Source organism: Carcharhinus amblyrhynchos, chromosome 6, assembly GCF_965287045.1.
Source record: "Carcharhinus amblyrhynchos chromosome 6, sCarAmb.v2.hapA, whole genome shotgun sequence".
Lineage (NCBI taxonomy): Eukaryota > Metazoa > Chordata > Chondrichthyes > Carcharhiniformes > Carcharhinidae > Carcharhinus > Carcharhinus amblyrhynchos.
This window is the reverse complement of record NC_137329.1, coordinates 68,140,584-68,157,096: the sequence shown is the minus strand read 5'-3', so window position 1 is coordinate 68,157,096 and position 16,513 is coordinate 68,140,584. Positions and strand designations below refer to the sequence as shown.

Genomic DNA, 16,513 nt, shown 5'->3' with positions numbered 1-16,513 from the left:
CCTCAAGACATCAATATTTAATTCCCCAAGTTCCTGAACATCCATGTTTTTCTCAACAGTAAATACTGATGAGAAATATTCATTTAGGATCTCACCCATCTCTTGTGGATCCGCACATAGGTTACCTTGTTGATCCTCAAGAGACCCTACTTTCTCCCTTGTTACTCTTTTGCCTTTTATGTATTTGTAGAAGCTCTTTGGATTCTCCTTTGCTTTATCTGACAAAACAATTTTGTGTCCCCTTTTTGCCCTCCTGATTTTTCTCTTAACTTAATGTGCTCTTTCTAACTTCTGTGCTGTCCTCAAACTTCACTTCTGTCTCCCTACTGCTTTGGATGCCACCCCCCTGCCAAACTAGTTTAAACCCTCCCGGGTGGCTGTAGCAAATCCACCAGAATGTTAGTCTTCCTCCAGTTCAGGTGTAACCCATCCCTCTTGAACAGGTCAGCCCTTCCGCAGAAAAGATCCCAATGATCCAAAAATCTAAATCCCTGTCCCCTGCACCAGCTCTCAAGCCAGGCATCCAATTGCCTAATCTTCCTGTTCCTTCTCTCAGTAACACAGGGCACCGGCAGTGATATTGAAGCATAATGGTGAGTAGCAGGAGGAATACAATGTTTGCTGCATATAGGAAGGGAAGAGAGGCTTGCATAAGTATAGCGACAGTTGTTGCAGCACCACTTGATCTGTAACATGATCAAGACTTGAGGAGGAGGAGACAGAGAGTTCTGCAAAGAGAGACGAGAGGTGGAATCTCCATTGAAGACCCTAACTCCAACAGGTACTGCAGGAATATGACTCCTACTGAACCTAAGGATCAGTGTTTGAGAAGGAGGAAGTTATCAGAGTTGTGCCACCACCATCTCACAACCCACAGTCTAAAGATAGGGTGAGGATAGTCTTCCCAATGACCATCATGGACATTATCAATCTATTATTCTATGCCACTGCATACATCCAGATGGCAACAGGCACATCTTGCAGTGCACTGTTCATAGAAGCATCAGGGAGGTCCAAGAGGCACTGTATACAAGTGGAGGGAATTTATTCTCTCAGCAGGATGAAAGGTCACCTGGATTCACCAGGATAGTGGCTTCCCAATGATGTATCATCTCTTAGACTACACATGATGAGCAAGAAAAGGAAAAGTCATCCAACTGAACACAGCAAAAGCGACTTATTGGTTAACCAGAACTTGCCCATCCTAGGTTACACTCGGCATTCCCCCATCATACACCCATTCAAACTACCCATCCAAAGCCTTGATCCATATCAAATTGATAAAGGCCAACAATAAAAACTTCAATCAACAACTTTATCTACCTATATATTAAAGAAAAAGAAGAACAAATCTCCTATATGCGTCCTCATACTGCCTGCCTTATGGATGCTTTTGTTTGGCCTCATTCTCCATACAAATGCTACCCCAGTGGTTGCAGCATGGCTGGTGGAAGGCTGTTAACTTTCATCTGGAGACTACAGGATGTTTGTGAGCAACTCTGGGTCTTGAAGGCCTGGTCTTGGACTGCACAACCGTCGCATTGTTGGCAGCAATTGAGCTGGCTGAGAAGCAGCAACAAGAGTGTTGTTGGAAGCATGAACATTGTCCTCAGCAGGTTTGTGCTCCATGGAGCAAATAACACTTCCTGCAGGGCAGTACCTCAGCAGTCACTGTAATCCACTGGAGCAGACAGGGCTAGTGAGAGCCTGCATGTTCTGTTGACTGCTGAGTTATACATCCATGATGATAGCAGTCTTGGGTTTGGATGGCAGACACCATGGATGATGTGACCTTTGTTTGAGCTCCAACTGGAGCAGTGAGACATTAGGAAGCATGTGCCTGTAGCATTGAAAGCTGAGGCGGTGGTTAGCAAAAGCTTCATCTGGCAATGCTCACCATTTCTCATTGCAAAATATGCACTCCAGGCCATTTTTAGCATTTCCAACAAAACAAAAATGCCCTAGCTCTCATTCCTTGAACATTGCTGTTTTTGAGAGGTGTTGGGTGGTTGTATGAAGACTCCTCCATGCTCCTTGCTAATGAATAGAGACCATCTGACAGAGCTGCCAATGCACCATTCATCTTGGCGTGCAGCGTCACCAGCTATCATTTGCCCCATGTGCTTCCTCACCGGCATCCTGTATAACAGGGCTCATCTGTGACCTCACCCTCCAGAACATTTATGTGCAAACTTGCCTTCCCCTCATCTGGTTTTGGCTGCCTTATGTCCAGTGACGCACCAAGTGCTAATCCTAATGCACACTTGCCATTAAAGCTCATGCAATGCCAGTATCTAGGATGGTGGCTGTAAGCATAAGGTTGAATGACAGTACCTCTTCCTTTTCTACTTTGCTCTTTGAAAACTGAGTAAGCATCAGTGTTTGACTATATGAAAGCACAAAAATAAAAGGGAAGGGTTGGGGTGATGGGAAAGGGGTAGTGGGAAGGAAAGCAGGGGTTCCAAAGTCGCACAGTCTGCAGTTTCCATTTCATAACACCTTTCCAGGTGAGGTGAGGAGCGAGTAGAAAAGTCACTTAAAGGTAACAACTGAACATCATAGTTGCTGGCTTCAGCTCAGAGTGCTAGCTTTTCTGTGGCATAGAAGATTCTGAAGGGGCTTGTTGGGGTCGATACTGAGATTTTGATTTATTGTCACGTATTATTATACAGTGAAAAGCATTGTTTCTTGCGTGCTATACAGACAAATCATACTGTTCATAGGAAAGGAAATGAGAGAGTACAGAATGTAATGTTACAGCCATAGCTAGGGTGTAGAGAAAGATCAACTTAATGCAAGGTAAGCCCATTCAAAAATCTGACAGCAGCAGGGAAGAAGCTGTTCTTGAGTTGGTTGGTACGTGATCTCAGACTTTTGTTTCTTTTTCCCGATGGAAGAAGATGAAAGCTGGCTTGCATGGGGTTCTTAATTATGCTGGCTGGTTTGCTGAGGTAGTGGGAAATGTAGACAGAGTCAATGGAAGGGAAGGCTGGTTTGCGTGATGGATTAGGCCTGTAGTTCCTTCTGATCTTGGTCGGAGTAGGAACCGTACCAAGCTGTGATACAACCGGAAAGAATGCTTTCTGTGGTACATCTGTAAAAGATGGTGAGAGTCACAGCTGTCGTGCCAAATTTCCTTAGTCTTCTGAGAAAATAGAGGTGTTGGTGGGCTTTCTTAACTATAGTGAGCATTGGAGTACCAGGACAGGTTGTTGGTGATCAGGGCACCTAAAAACTTGAAGCTCTTGACCCTTTCTACTTCATCCCTGTTGATGTAGACAGGGGCATGTTCCTCTTTACGCTTCCTGAAGTAGATGACAATCTCTTTCGTTTTGTTGACATTAAGGGAGAGGTTATTGTCACCGCACCAGTTCACCAGATTCTCTATCTCATACCTGTACTGTCTCGTCGTTGTTTGAGATCTGACTCACTATGGTGACGTTATCAGCAAACTTGAAAATCGAATTGGAGGGGAATTTGGCCACATAGGCATGGGTGTATAAGGAGTATAGTAGGGGACTGAGAACATAGCCTTGTGGTGCACCGGTGTTGAGGAAGACCATGGAGGAAGTGTTGATGCCTATCCTTACTGATTATAGTCTGCAAGTTACAAAGAACAAAAATCAGCCCGGGAAACAGGCCCTTCGGCCCAACAAGCCCGCGCCGCCATCTCAGCACCACCAGTCCACCTCTCTACCCATGACCCCTACCTAATGTTTTATGGCCATCCAGATTGAGGGAAACTGATTTAGGGACAATTTATTCCTGCCAATCAGCCTAACAACACATCTTTGGGGTGTGGGAGGAAACCGGAGCACCCGGAGAAAACCCACGCAAGCACAGGGAGAATGCGCAAACTCCCACAGACACCGGCCCAAATCCATGTGTCTGCACAGCAAACAGCGATAGTCACTGAGCTGTCATCTTGCCCAGTATTTTGTCCAGTTTAGGCACACACTAATGACATGAAGCACTAGGCCAATCTCGAACAACCAAGAGCAGCCCCAGTACGACCCATTGCGTGTATGCCCCTCGTTGGACACGAGATGGGAAGTTCAGGATCCAGTCGCAGAAGGAGGTGCTGAGGCCCAGGTCACAGAGTTTGGAGATGGGTTTCGTGGGAATAATGGTGTTGAAGGCTGAGCTGTAGTCAATAAATAGGATTCTGACATAGGTGTCCTCATTATCTAGGTGTTCCAGGATTGAGTGCAGAGCCAGGGAAATGGCGTCTATTGTGGACATGTTGAGGTGATAGGCAAACTGAAGTCGATCCAGGTAGTCCAGGAGGCTGGAATTAACTCGTGCCATGACTAACCTTTTGAAGCACTTCATAATGATGGATATCAGAGCCACCAGCTGATAGTCGTTAAGGCAGGCTGCTTGATTTTACTTCGGTACCGGGATAATGGTCATCGTCTTGAAGCAGATAGGGACCTCAGATTGTTGTAAAGAGAAGTTGAAGATGTCTGCGAATATTCACACCAGCTGATCCGCACAGGATCTTAGTGCTCATCTGGGCCAGTCACTTTCCGTGGGTTGACCTTTGAAAAAGCTGCTCTGACATATGCAGTGGTGACCCCAGATACAGGTTCATCCAGGGCTTCCAGGATGGAGGACGTACTCTCACTGACCTCTTGCTCAAAACAGGTATAGAATGCATTGAACTCATCAGGGAGGGGTGCGTTGGAGCCGGCAATTTTACATGCCTGTTATGTCTTGCAGACCTTGTTATAGTCGCCGGGGGTCGATGTGGCTAGCCTGGGACTCTAGCTTGGTCTGGTATCTTTGGTGGATCTCCTTAGCTCGTAGCTGGCTTACTTGTATAGGTCTGTGTTGCCTGACTTAAATGCCTCAGACCTAGACTTCAACAAGCAGTGGATATCCCTGTTCATCCATGGTTTCTGGTTGGAGAACACACAGATTTACTTCTTTGGCACAGTCTTCTACACACTTACTAACAAAGTCAATTACTATCATGGTATGCTCGTTCAGGCTGGTTGCAGAGTTTTTAAATACTGACCAGTCCACTGACTCCAAGCAGCCCCATAGGTGATCATCCGATTCCTCAGACCAACATTGCACAACTTTCTTTGATGGATTCCCCCGCTTCAGTTTTTGCCTGTAAACGAGAAGCAGGAGCAAATCCTTGTTGGTCAGATTTATTTGGCTGGGAAATCTAAAACATGGGTAAAGCCTCAGGATAAGGGACCAGGTAGGAGAAATTTTTTCACTCGTAGGGTTGTGAACCTTTGGAACTCTCTACCCTTGAGGCTTATGGATGCTTCATCATTGAAACTGTCCAAGACTGAATAGACAATCTTGTGGTGTCTTGGAAGCAAGATGCGTGTGTAGTCAGTGGAAAATGGAGCTGAAGCCTATGATCAGCCATGATCATATTGAATGTTGAAGCAGGCTTGACTAATGTCTGCTCCTCCTTCTCTTGTGTTGTTGCATTTTCCTGGCCAATGATCCTTAAAAACAGGCTGCAGGTATGTATGGGAGAGGAGAGTAACAAAATATTTAAGTGGTAGAGAGGGGCGAAAGAATGCCTGTAAAGAATGGTCTATATCTTCTGGGATATAGATCGGTAATGTTCTTTTGTAGTGACGTCCATTCCTCATGAATCGTATGTATCTGTGCACAGAGTAACATGGATTTAGCCCCTTGAGCATGTTCACAATTCAGCTAATGTGCATCTCAACACGATTTGCCCATGTTTGATCCTGAGCCTTTAATGCACCTAACAAAATTCCACTAATAGAAGTGTCAATTGATCCATCTTGCACAACCTTTGCAACTTTTCCCTTTTTTCACACAAAGGAAGAGAATGTGAAAATAATGTTTTCATTCTTTTGATTTGATTTATTTTGGTCTCATGTATTAACATATGGTGAAAAGTATTGTTTTTTGCACGTTATGCAGACAAAACATACCATTCATTGAGAAGGAAACGAGAGAATGCGGAATGTAGTGTTACAGTCCTAGCTAGGGTGTAGAGAAAAATCAACTTAATGCAAGGTAAATCCATTCAGAAGTCTGACAGTAGCAGGGAAGATGATGTTTTTGAATTGGTTGGTACGTGACCTCAGACTTTTGTATCTTTTTCCCAAAGGAAGAAAGTGGAAGAAAGAATGTCTGGAGCACGTGGGATCCTTCATTATGCTGGCTGTTTTGCCGAGGCAGTGAGAAGTTTAGACGGAGTCAGTGGATGGGAGGATGGTTTGTGTGATGGATTGGGCTACATTCATGACCTTTTGTAGTTTCTTGCGGTCTTGGGCAGAGCAAGAACCATACCGAGCTGTGATACAACAAGAAAGAATGCTTTCTATGGTGTATCTGTAAAAGTTGGTGAGAGTCATAGCTGACGTGCCAAATTTCCTTAGTCTTCTGAGAAAGTAGCGGCGTTGGTGGGCTTTCTTAACTTTGGTGTCGGCATAGGGAGATCAGGGCAGGTTGTTGGTGGTCTGGACACCAGAAACTTGAAGTTCTCGACCCTCACTACTTTGTCCCCACTGCTGTAGACAGAGCTATGTTCTGCTTTATGCTTCCTGAAGATGCTGACAATCTCCTTTGTTTTGCTGACATTGAAGGAGAAATTATTGTTGCCACACCAGTCCACCAGATTGTCTCATTCCTTACTCTGTCTTGTCATTGTTTGCAATCTGACCCACTACGATGGTGTCGTCAGCAAACTTGAGAATCGAATTGGAGGGGAATTCGACTGCACAGTCATAGGTGTATAAGGAGTGTAGTAGTGGGGACTGGTGTTGAGGAGGCGTTGCTATCCTTACTGATTGTAGTCTGTGAGTTAGGAAGTTCAGGATCCAGCTGCAGAGGGAGCTGCTGAGGCCCAGGCCATGAAGCTTGGAGATGGGTTTTGTGGGAATAATAGTGTAGAAGGCTGAGCTGTAGTCAGTAAGTAGGAGTTTGATATAGGTGTCCGTGTTAACCTTGAATGTTGCAACTCCATATCCCTCTTCATCCTCTCTCATAGGAAATGGATTTTCTGTGTCCACACTTTGAATTATTTTTATAATGTTGAAGATCTTGATGTAGGTCATCATTTACTTTCTAAACTCAAGGGAATACAAATCATGCTTATGAAACCTAGAGTGGCACTGCTTGAAAGAGAAGTGAATGCGTTTTCAACTGTGGCATTCTAAAGCAACCCTAAAAATACTGGAAGGTGAAAAACAGAGGGTTATGAGTAAATGGACAGAGAATGGAATTGTTCTTTCAAAGAATTGACAGATATGAATTGGGCTGGTTGCTCCTGTAATATGTCATTCTTTGATTCTACATGGATGACTACCTTGCGGTCCAAGAGAACTAGGCAGGTAATGCAGGAAGGATTAGTTTTCTATTTTGGGAGCTTTTGGGGGTGCTGGTTCCTCAGGAGTGCAGTCAGAGCAATGTTTGCGGCACCACCAGTTCATTTGCATAGGAGGGAAGGAAGAAGAAAGTAAAAGCAATAGAGGTTTCATTAGTTAGGTGAACAGTCAGATGTTTTTGTGGCCATGGACATGCCTTCAAGATAGTATGTTGCCTCCTTTGTGCCGGAGTCATGGATGTCACAGAGCAGCTGCAGGATGTTTTTTTGGGGAGGGTGAACAGCCAGGGGCCAGGGTACTCACTAGTATCAATGATTTGAATAGGAAGGGAGATGGAGTTCTGCAATCACAATTTAGGAAGCTACTTGGAAAATGAGCAAGCAGGACCTCAACAGTAGTAATCTCCAGATTACTCCCAGTGCCAAGTGCAATTGAGTGCTGAAGTAGGAAGATAAGACAAATGAATGTTGAGCTGGAAAGATGGTGCAGGAGGAAGGCCTTCAGATTCCTGGGGCTCTGGGAAATGTAGTGGAAACAAGTTCAACTGGGGCATTCAAGAGGACATTAGACAATTACTTAAATAGAAACAATGTGAAGGGGTATGGGGAAATGGTAGGGGAATGGCGCTATGTTATAATGCTCTATTAGTGAGCCGATGCAGCCACAGTTGGCTGCTTGGTTGTCTGTAGCCCTGTAATGATTCTGTGATGTTGTTAGGGTGTGATGAAGAAAATAAAGTGGAAGGGAACTGTTTAAATTGCATAAAATTCAGTGTAATGAACAAAGTTTCTGAATCCTGGACCATGTGAGATAGGCTATCACCAATAAAGCACAAATCTGCACTATCTGGAAGGCTTGATTCCATGTTTGAGATAGAACATAGAACATTACAGTGCAGTACAGGCCCTTCGGCCTTCAGTGTTGCGCCAACCAGTGGAACCAATCTAATGACCCTCTAACCTAAACTATTCCAGTGTTACCCATATGCCCATCCAATGACCATTTGAACGCCCTTAAAGTTGTTGAGTTCACAACTGCTGCAGGCAGGGCATTCCACGCCCTTACTACCCTCTGAGTAAAGAACCTACCTCTGACATCCGTCCTATAATTATCACCCCTCAGTTTAAAGCTATGTCCCCTCGTGTTAGCCGTCACCATCCGAGGAAAAAGGCTCTCACTATCCACCCTATCTAATCCTCTGATCATCTTGTATGCCTCAATTAGGTCACCTCTTAACCTTCTCTCTAACGAAAAGAACCTCAAGTCCCTCAGTCTTTCCTCATAAGCCCTCCCCACTATACCAGGCAACATCCTGGTAAACCTCCTCTGCACCCTTTCCAATGCCTCCACATCCTTCTTATAATGCAGCGACCAGAGCTGTACGCAATACTCCCAAGTGCTGCTGCACCAGAGTTTTGTACAGTTGCAACATGACCTCACGGCTCCGAAATTCAATCCCTCTACCAATAAAAGCTAACACACCGTACGCCTTCTTAACAACCTTATCAGCCTGGGTGCCAACTTTCAGGGATCTGTGCACGTGTACACCGAGATCTCTCTGCTCGTCGACACTACTAAGAGTCCTTCCATTAGCCCTATATTCTGTAATCCTGTTACTCTTTCCAAAGTGAATCACCTCACACTTTTCCGCATTAAATTCCATTTGCCACCTCTCAGCCCAGCTCTGCAGCGTAACTTTGTCCCTCTACAAACTGTAACATCCATCCTCACTGTCTAACAACTCCTCCGACTTTCGTGTCATCTGCAAATTTACTAACCCATCGTTCTACACCCTCATCTAGGTCATTTATAAAAATGACAAACAGCAGTGGCCCCAAAACAGGTCCCTGTGGTACACCACTAGTAACTGAACTCCAGGTTGAATATTTCCCATCAACCACCACCCTCTGTCTTTTATCAGCTAGCCAATTCCTGTTTTAGATGGAGTATAGTTGCTGGACCAACATCAATGGGAATGGAGAGGAGCAACAAAGCCTTGGATGAACCAAAATTTATATAGTGAGAAGGATCAGAAGCCAGCCAGCAGTTAAAGTTGAACACTTCAGAAGCCAGAGTGAGGACTGCAGATGGACATGCAGATGAGACAGAGGTTATGTTATTAGCTGGAAGCAAATCTCAGGGGTCAGGTAGAGGATCTAATGCAACTGTGAACATTTAATCAAAGTGCAAAAGCAAAATATTACAGCAAATCTGAAATAAAAGCAATGATGGATATGATTAGCAGAACTCTTGGTTGAGCAGAAGTTTATTTGCACAGTGAGAAGGGTCAAAGAACAGTCAAAGTCTTTGAATTAGTTGAACCTGGTGATATTAGAGACTCCTCTGGAGATGATCAAATCATTAGTCAGTAGCCAGTTATCTATTTAACCTTAGTCTTTGCAATTAGCCAGTCTGGCCACAATACCAGTGTAGATGCACTTTGTCTTGGAGACATGCCCATTGGCTGTGAGAATTTTAAGGAGTTTTGGTGGCTATTGAAATTGTAATTGTAAACCTACTTTTTAATTTCTTGGTTTGATGTCATAAAGGAAAGGGAGGTGTATAAATGAATAATTGGTTTAGTTCCCACGTTCTTGTACAAGTAAACACAGCTGATGGATTCTGTTGAGTTCATTTCTTGATAAATCATAGATATTGTAAGATTCCTATAGGACAGAAGGAGGCCATTCGACCCATTGAGTCTATCGACCACAATCCCACCCAGGCCTTATTCCCATAACCCTTATTTACCCTGCTACCCCCCTGACATTCGGGTCAATTTAGCATGGCCAATCAATTGAACCCGCACATCTTTGGAATGCGAGAGGAAACCGGTGCACCTGAAGGAAACCTACACAGGGAGAACGTGCAAACTTTATACAGACATAGACCCGAGGCTGGAATTGAACCTGGGTCCCTGCGCCGTGAGGCAGCAGTACTAACCATTGTGCCACCATGCCATCCCCAGTTTTGGAAGATGTGGACCTTTATAAATTAAGTAATATATTGTAATTTAGCTTAATTTACAATTAGTGCTCATAACTGGGGCAACATGAATGAATGTGAGCAGCAAAGCTTTAAATACTTTGGATCCCACTAAATGTACATCTAAAATACATTTTTGGGTGTAGGGAAGCCTGACTGACATGGGATATTGAGGCCCTGGACAAGGAGGAGGAGGCATATGATATGCATTGGCAGCTGGGATCAAGTGGGCCTTTGAAGAGTATAGAGGATGTCAGAGTAGAGTTGTGAGAGAAAGCAGGAGGGCAAAAAGGGGACATGAGATTGCTTTGGCAGATAAGGCAAAGGAGAATCCAAAATGCTTCTAAAAATATATAAAGGACAAAAGAATAACTAGAGAGAGAAGGGCCTCTTGAGGATCACCAAAGTCATATATGTGCAGATCCACAAGATATGGGTGGGATCCTAAATGAATATTTTTCATCAGTATTTACTGTTGAGAAAAACATGGATGTAAAGAAATTTGGGGCAATAAAAAGTGATGTCGTGAGGAGTGTACATATTACAGAACAGGATGCTGTAAGTCTTAAAGCGTATCAAGGTAGATAAATCCCAGGGACCTGATGAAGTGTATTTCAGCGTGATGTGGGAGGCTAGGGAGGAAATAGCAGGATACCAGCAGAGGTATTTGAATCATTGACAGCCACACATGAGGTGCCTTAAGATTGGAGAGTGGCAAATGTTGTGCCTTTGTTAAAGAATGGCTGCAAGGAAAAGCTTGGCAACTACAGGCTGGTGAGCTAATGTCTGTAGAAAGTTGTTAGAAGGTATTCTGAGAGACAGGATCTGCAGGCATTTAGAGAGGCAAGGATTGATTAGGGACAGTCAGCATGGCTTTGTGAGTGGAAAATCATGTCTCATGAATTTGATTGTGTTTTTTGAAGGAGTAATCAAGAAGGTCGATGAAGGCACTGCAGTCGACATTGTTTACATGGACTTTAGAAAGGTCTTTGACAAGATATTACATGGTAGGTTGTTGTGTAGGTGGCTTAGGGGTTACCTTACAGATGTCTATAAAATAATGAGAGGCATAGCAGTTAGACTTTTTTCCTAAAGATAGGGGAGTCTAAAACTGGAGCGCATAGGTTTAAGGTGAGATGGGAAAGATACAAAAGGGGCAACTTTTTGACACAGGGTGATAAGTGTCTTGAACAAGTTGCCAGAGGTGGTAGTAGAGCTGGGTTCAATGTTGTCTTTTCAAAAGCATTTAGACAGTTACATGTGTAAGATTGGTATATGAAACGATGTAACTTGTGGTGTTCCACAGGGGTCAGTGCCAGTTCTGGGACCTTAGTTGTTCATAATATATATAAAATGTAACTGGTCTGATTAGAATCATAGAAAAATTACAGCACAAACAGGCCCTTCAGCCCACAAGTTGCGCCAATCATATCTCTACCTACTAGGTTTACCTATAACGCGCAATCCTATTAAGTCCCATGTGCTCACCCAAAAGTCTCTTAAAAGACCCTATCGAATTTGCCTCCACCACCACCGACGGCAGCTGATTCCACTCACCCACCACCCTCTGAGTGAAAAACTTACCCCTGACATCTCCTCTGTACCTACTCCCCAGCATCTGTGTCCTCTTGTGGCAGCCATTTCAGCCCTGGGAAAAAGCCTCTGAGAATCCACTCGATCAATACCTCTCAGCATCTTGTACACCTCTCTCCTCCTCCGTCTCTCCAAGGAGAAAAGACCGAGGCCTCTCAATCTATCCTCATAAGGCAAGCCACCCAATCCAGGTAACATTCTTGTAAACCTCCTCTGCACCTTTTCAATGGCTTCCACATCCTTCTTGTAATTAGGTGACCAGAACTGAGCACAATACTCCAAGTGGGGCCTGACCAGGGTCTTATACAGCTGCAGCATTATCTCCCGACTCCTAAACTCAGTTCCTCAATTGATGAACACCAGTACACCATACGCCGCCTTAACCACATTCTCTACCTGCGAAGCCGATTTGAGAGTCCTATGAACCCGGACTCCAAGATCCTTCTGATCTTCCACGCTGCTAAGAGTCTTACCCTTAATATTATATTCCTTCATCCCACTGGACCTGCCAAACTGTACCACTACACGTTCATCCAGGTTGAAGTCCATCTGCCACTCCTCCACCCAGTCTTGCATCCTATCTATGTCACGCTGCAACTTCTGACATCCCTTCAAACTTCCACAACATCTCCAACCTTCGTGTCATCGGCAAACTTACCAACTCATCCCTCCACTTCCTCATCCAGGTCATTTATAAAAATCACGAAGAGCAAGCGTCCCAGAACAGATCCCTGGAGCACTCCACTGGTGACCAACCTCCATGCAGAAAAAGACCCATCTACAACCACACTCTGCCTTCTGTGGGCAAGCCGGTTCCGGATCCACAAAGCAATGTCCCCTTGGATCTCATGCCCCCTCACTTTCTCAATAAGCCTTGCACGTGGGACCTTATCAAACGCCTTGCTGAAGTCCATATAAACCACATCCACCGCTCTTCCTTCGTTAATGTGTTTAGTCATATTTTCAAAAAACTCAACCAGGCTCGAAAGCCACGATCTGCCTTTGACAAAACCGTGCTGACCACTTTTGGTCATACTATACTTCTCTAAATGTTCATAAATCCTGTCTCTCAGGATCTTTTCCATTAATTTACTAACCACTGAGGTTTGACTCACCGGTCGATAATTTCCTGGGCTATCTCTATTCCCTTCCTTGAATATAGGAACCACATATTAGTAAGTTCACAGGTGACATAAAAATCGGAGTTGCAAATTAAAAGGATTGTCAGATGACACAGCAAGATATAGACCTGTTAGAGACTTAGGTGGAGAAATGGCAGATGGAGTTTAATCTGGACAGGGGTGAGGTAATGCATTTTGAAAGATCCAATGCATGTTGGAATTATACAGTAAATGGTAGAACCCTAGGAGCATTGACGGGCAGTGAGATCTGCCATGTCCAGTGATCGCTGGAAGTGGCAATACAGGAGGAGAAGGTAGTCAAGAAGGCATACGGCATGCTTGCCTTCATCAGTCAGGGCATTGCGTATAAAAATTGGCAGGTCGTGCTGTAGCTGTACAGAACCTTAGTTAGGCCTCATTTAGAATATAGTGTTCAATTCTGGTTGCCACGCTACCAGAAAGATGTGGATGTTTTGGGGAGGGTACAGAAGAGGTTTACCAGGATGTTGTCTGTTCTAGAGGGTATTAGCTATGAGGAGAGGTTGCATAAAAACTGTTCTCACTGGAACGAAGGAGGTTGAGGGGTGACCTGATAGATGTTTACAAGGTTGACTGGGATGAACAGAGTGGATAGTCAGGTGCTCTTTCCTAGTGTCAAAAAATCAAGTACTAGGGGATGTAGGCTTCAGGTGCATGGGGAAAACTTTAGAAGAGATGTGCGAGGCAAATTTTTTTTAACACAGAGGGTGGTGAATGTCTGGAACGTGCTGCCTGAGGAGGTGGTGGAGGCAGGTGTGATAGCAGCATTTAAGGAGCAACTAGACAATTACATGAATAGGATTAGAATGGAAGGATAAGGATTACATAAGTGCATATGGTTTTAGTTTAGGCAGGCATCATGATTGGTGCTGGCATGGAGGGTCGAAGGGCCTGTGCTGTTTTCTTTGATTTCTTTGTTCTCTGAGGGATATGGGCCAAACATGAGCAACTGGGACTAGCTTAAATCTTTCGGCATCCAGAATGAGATAGCCAATTGAATACAAAATGGGTTTAAGAACAGAAAACGGAGGATGGTTGAAGAGGAGTGTTTTTCAAACTGGGGGCCTGTGACCAGCAGTGTGCCTCAGGGATCAGTGCTGGGTCCACTGTTATTTGTCATTTATGTTAATGATTTGGATGAGAATTTAGGAGGCATGGTCAATATGTTTGCAGATGACACCAAGATTGGTGAAAGTGAAGAAAATTATCTAGAATTGCAACGGGATCTTGATCAATTGGGCCAGTGTGCTGATGAATGACAGATGCAGTTTAATTTAGATAAATGTGAGGTGATGCATTTTGATAGATCGAACCAGGGCGGGACTTGCTCAGTTAATGGTAGGGTATTGGGGACAATTATAGGACAGAGATCTAGGGGTACAGGTTCATAGGTGTTTGAAAGTGAAGGCACAGGTGGACAGGGTAGTGAAGCAGGCATTCAGCATGCTTGGTTTCATTGGTCAGAACATTGAATACAGGAACATAAACAGAGAAATGCTGGAAAATCTCAGCAGGTATGATAGCATCTGTGGAGAGAGAGTAGAGTCAATGTTTCGAGTCTAGATGACCCTTCGTCAGAGTCTTCTAGACTCGAAATATTAGCTCTACTCTTTCTCCACAGCTGCAGTCAGACCTGTTGAGATTTTCCAGCATTCTTCTGTTTTTGTTTCAGATTCCAGCATCTGCTGTATTTTGTGTTTATCCTATTGAATACAGGAGTTGGGTTGTCTTGTACAAGACATTGGTAAGGCCACACTTGGAATACTATGTACAGTTCTGGTTACACTATTATAGAAAGGATATTACTAAACTAGAAAGAGTGCAGGAAAGATGCACCGGGACTTGATGGTTTGAGTTATAAGGAGAGGCTGGATGGACTGGGACTTTTTACCCTGGAGCATAAGAGGCTTAGGATCTTATAGAGATCGATAAAATAGTGAGGGGCATAAATCAACTAGATAGTCAACATCTTTTCCCAAAGGAAGGGGAGTCTAAAACTAGTGGGCATAGGTTTAAAGTCAGAGGGGAGAGATACAAAAGGATCCAGGTGGCAGTGTTTTCACATGGTGAGTGTCTAGAACGAGCTGCCAAAGGTGGTAGTAGTAGAGGTGGGAACAATTTTGTATTCTAAAAATCATTTAGATAGTTACATGGGTAAGATTGGTGTTGAGGGGTATGGGCCAAATGCAGGCAATTGAGACTAGCTTGATGATTAAACACTGAGCAGCGTAGACAAGTTGAGTTAAGGGGCCTGTTTTCATGCTGTAATCCTCTATGATTCTATAACTTTCTCAAACTGTCCTGCCATCTTTATGATTTGTATAGCTATTTCTCCAGATGCTTGTGTTCCTACTCCCCATTGATAATTACCTCATGATTTCATATTGTTTTCTCCCTTAATGTATCACTTCACACTTTTATGCATTAAATTTCAGCTGCTATGGGAGGTCCTTTCCACCAGCCTGCCTCTTGGAGACTTGATTACCCTTCTGACAGTTCACAAAACTTGCAAATTTTGAAATTGCACTCCGCAAACCAAGTTATCAATAATGCTAATACCAATCCCTAAGAATCTCCATTGTTTACCTTCCTCTAGTTTGAAAAACAACCTTTTACCATTACTCTTTGTTTTCTGTCATTTTATTAATTATGCATCCATGATGCCACTGTTCCTTTTATTCCATGGGCTTCAGCTTTGCTGAAAAGCCTGTTATGTGCAACTTTATCAAATGCCTTTGGAACGTCTTTATATACAGCATCATTTTATCTTGCCTCTGTTTCCTCATCAAAGTCTCAAGCCAGTTAGTTGAATGCAATTTGTCTTTAACAAATAGATGCTAGTTTTCACTTATTAATCCACACTCATCCAAATGATTGTTAATTTGTTCTAGATTTACTTTTGTAAAAGCTTTTCCACCATTGGCCGCCAGTTGCTAGTTTATAGGAAGTATACACTTTGTCACTGTAGATGACTTCTGCATGGAGGAACAGGTATCTGTAATGAGCTTGAACTGTCTTGTAACCTTTTGATTTAATCTTACTTTTCTCCTCTGCCTTCTGCACACAGGCATGCAATAAGCCTCCTGAGGCTTTTGGCTTTGAACAGGCAGTCAGAGAGTACACACTCCAGAGCTTTGGTGAAATGGCGGATAACTTCAAGTCAGATTACTTCAACATGCCAGTACATGTAAGTATCTTAGTTGTGTTGCTACAGCATCTATAGAATAATTTTGATCAACATGGCATTGAGGAGCGTGAGCAAAATGAGAATCAGGGAAAATTTTGAAAACTGCATCTTTCCAAATGGTCATAAATCCTATCTCTCAGGACCCTTTGAGTGGCAAACCATGTGTCACAAATTTAATCATGTTTTTGAAGATGTAACCAGAAGGTAGATGAGGGTAGTGCAGTTGATGTTGACATGGACTTTAGCAAGGCCTTTGG

General features: G+C 43.7%; 1 protein-coding gene across 1 annotated transcript in view; it reads left to right on the top strand.

Annotated features, from left to right (window-relative positions):
• Nucleotides 1-16,513, top strand: part of kdm5a (lysine demethylase 5A) — a 278,206-nt gene that overhangs the window by 77,310 nt on the left and 184,383 nt on the right. Inside the window, exon 9 of the mRNA XM_080190586.1 lies at nt 16,137-16,256. Within this exon, the coding sequence (XP_080046712.1) occupies nt 16,137-16,256 (120 nt within the window). The remainder of the gene's footprint in view (nt 1-16,136; nt 16,257-16,513) is intronic.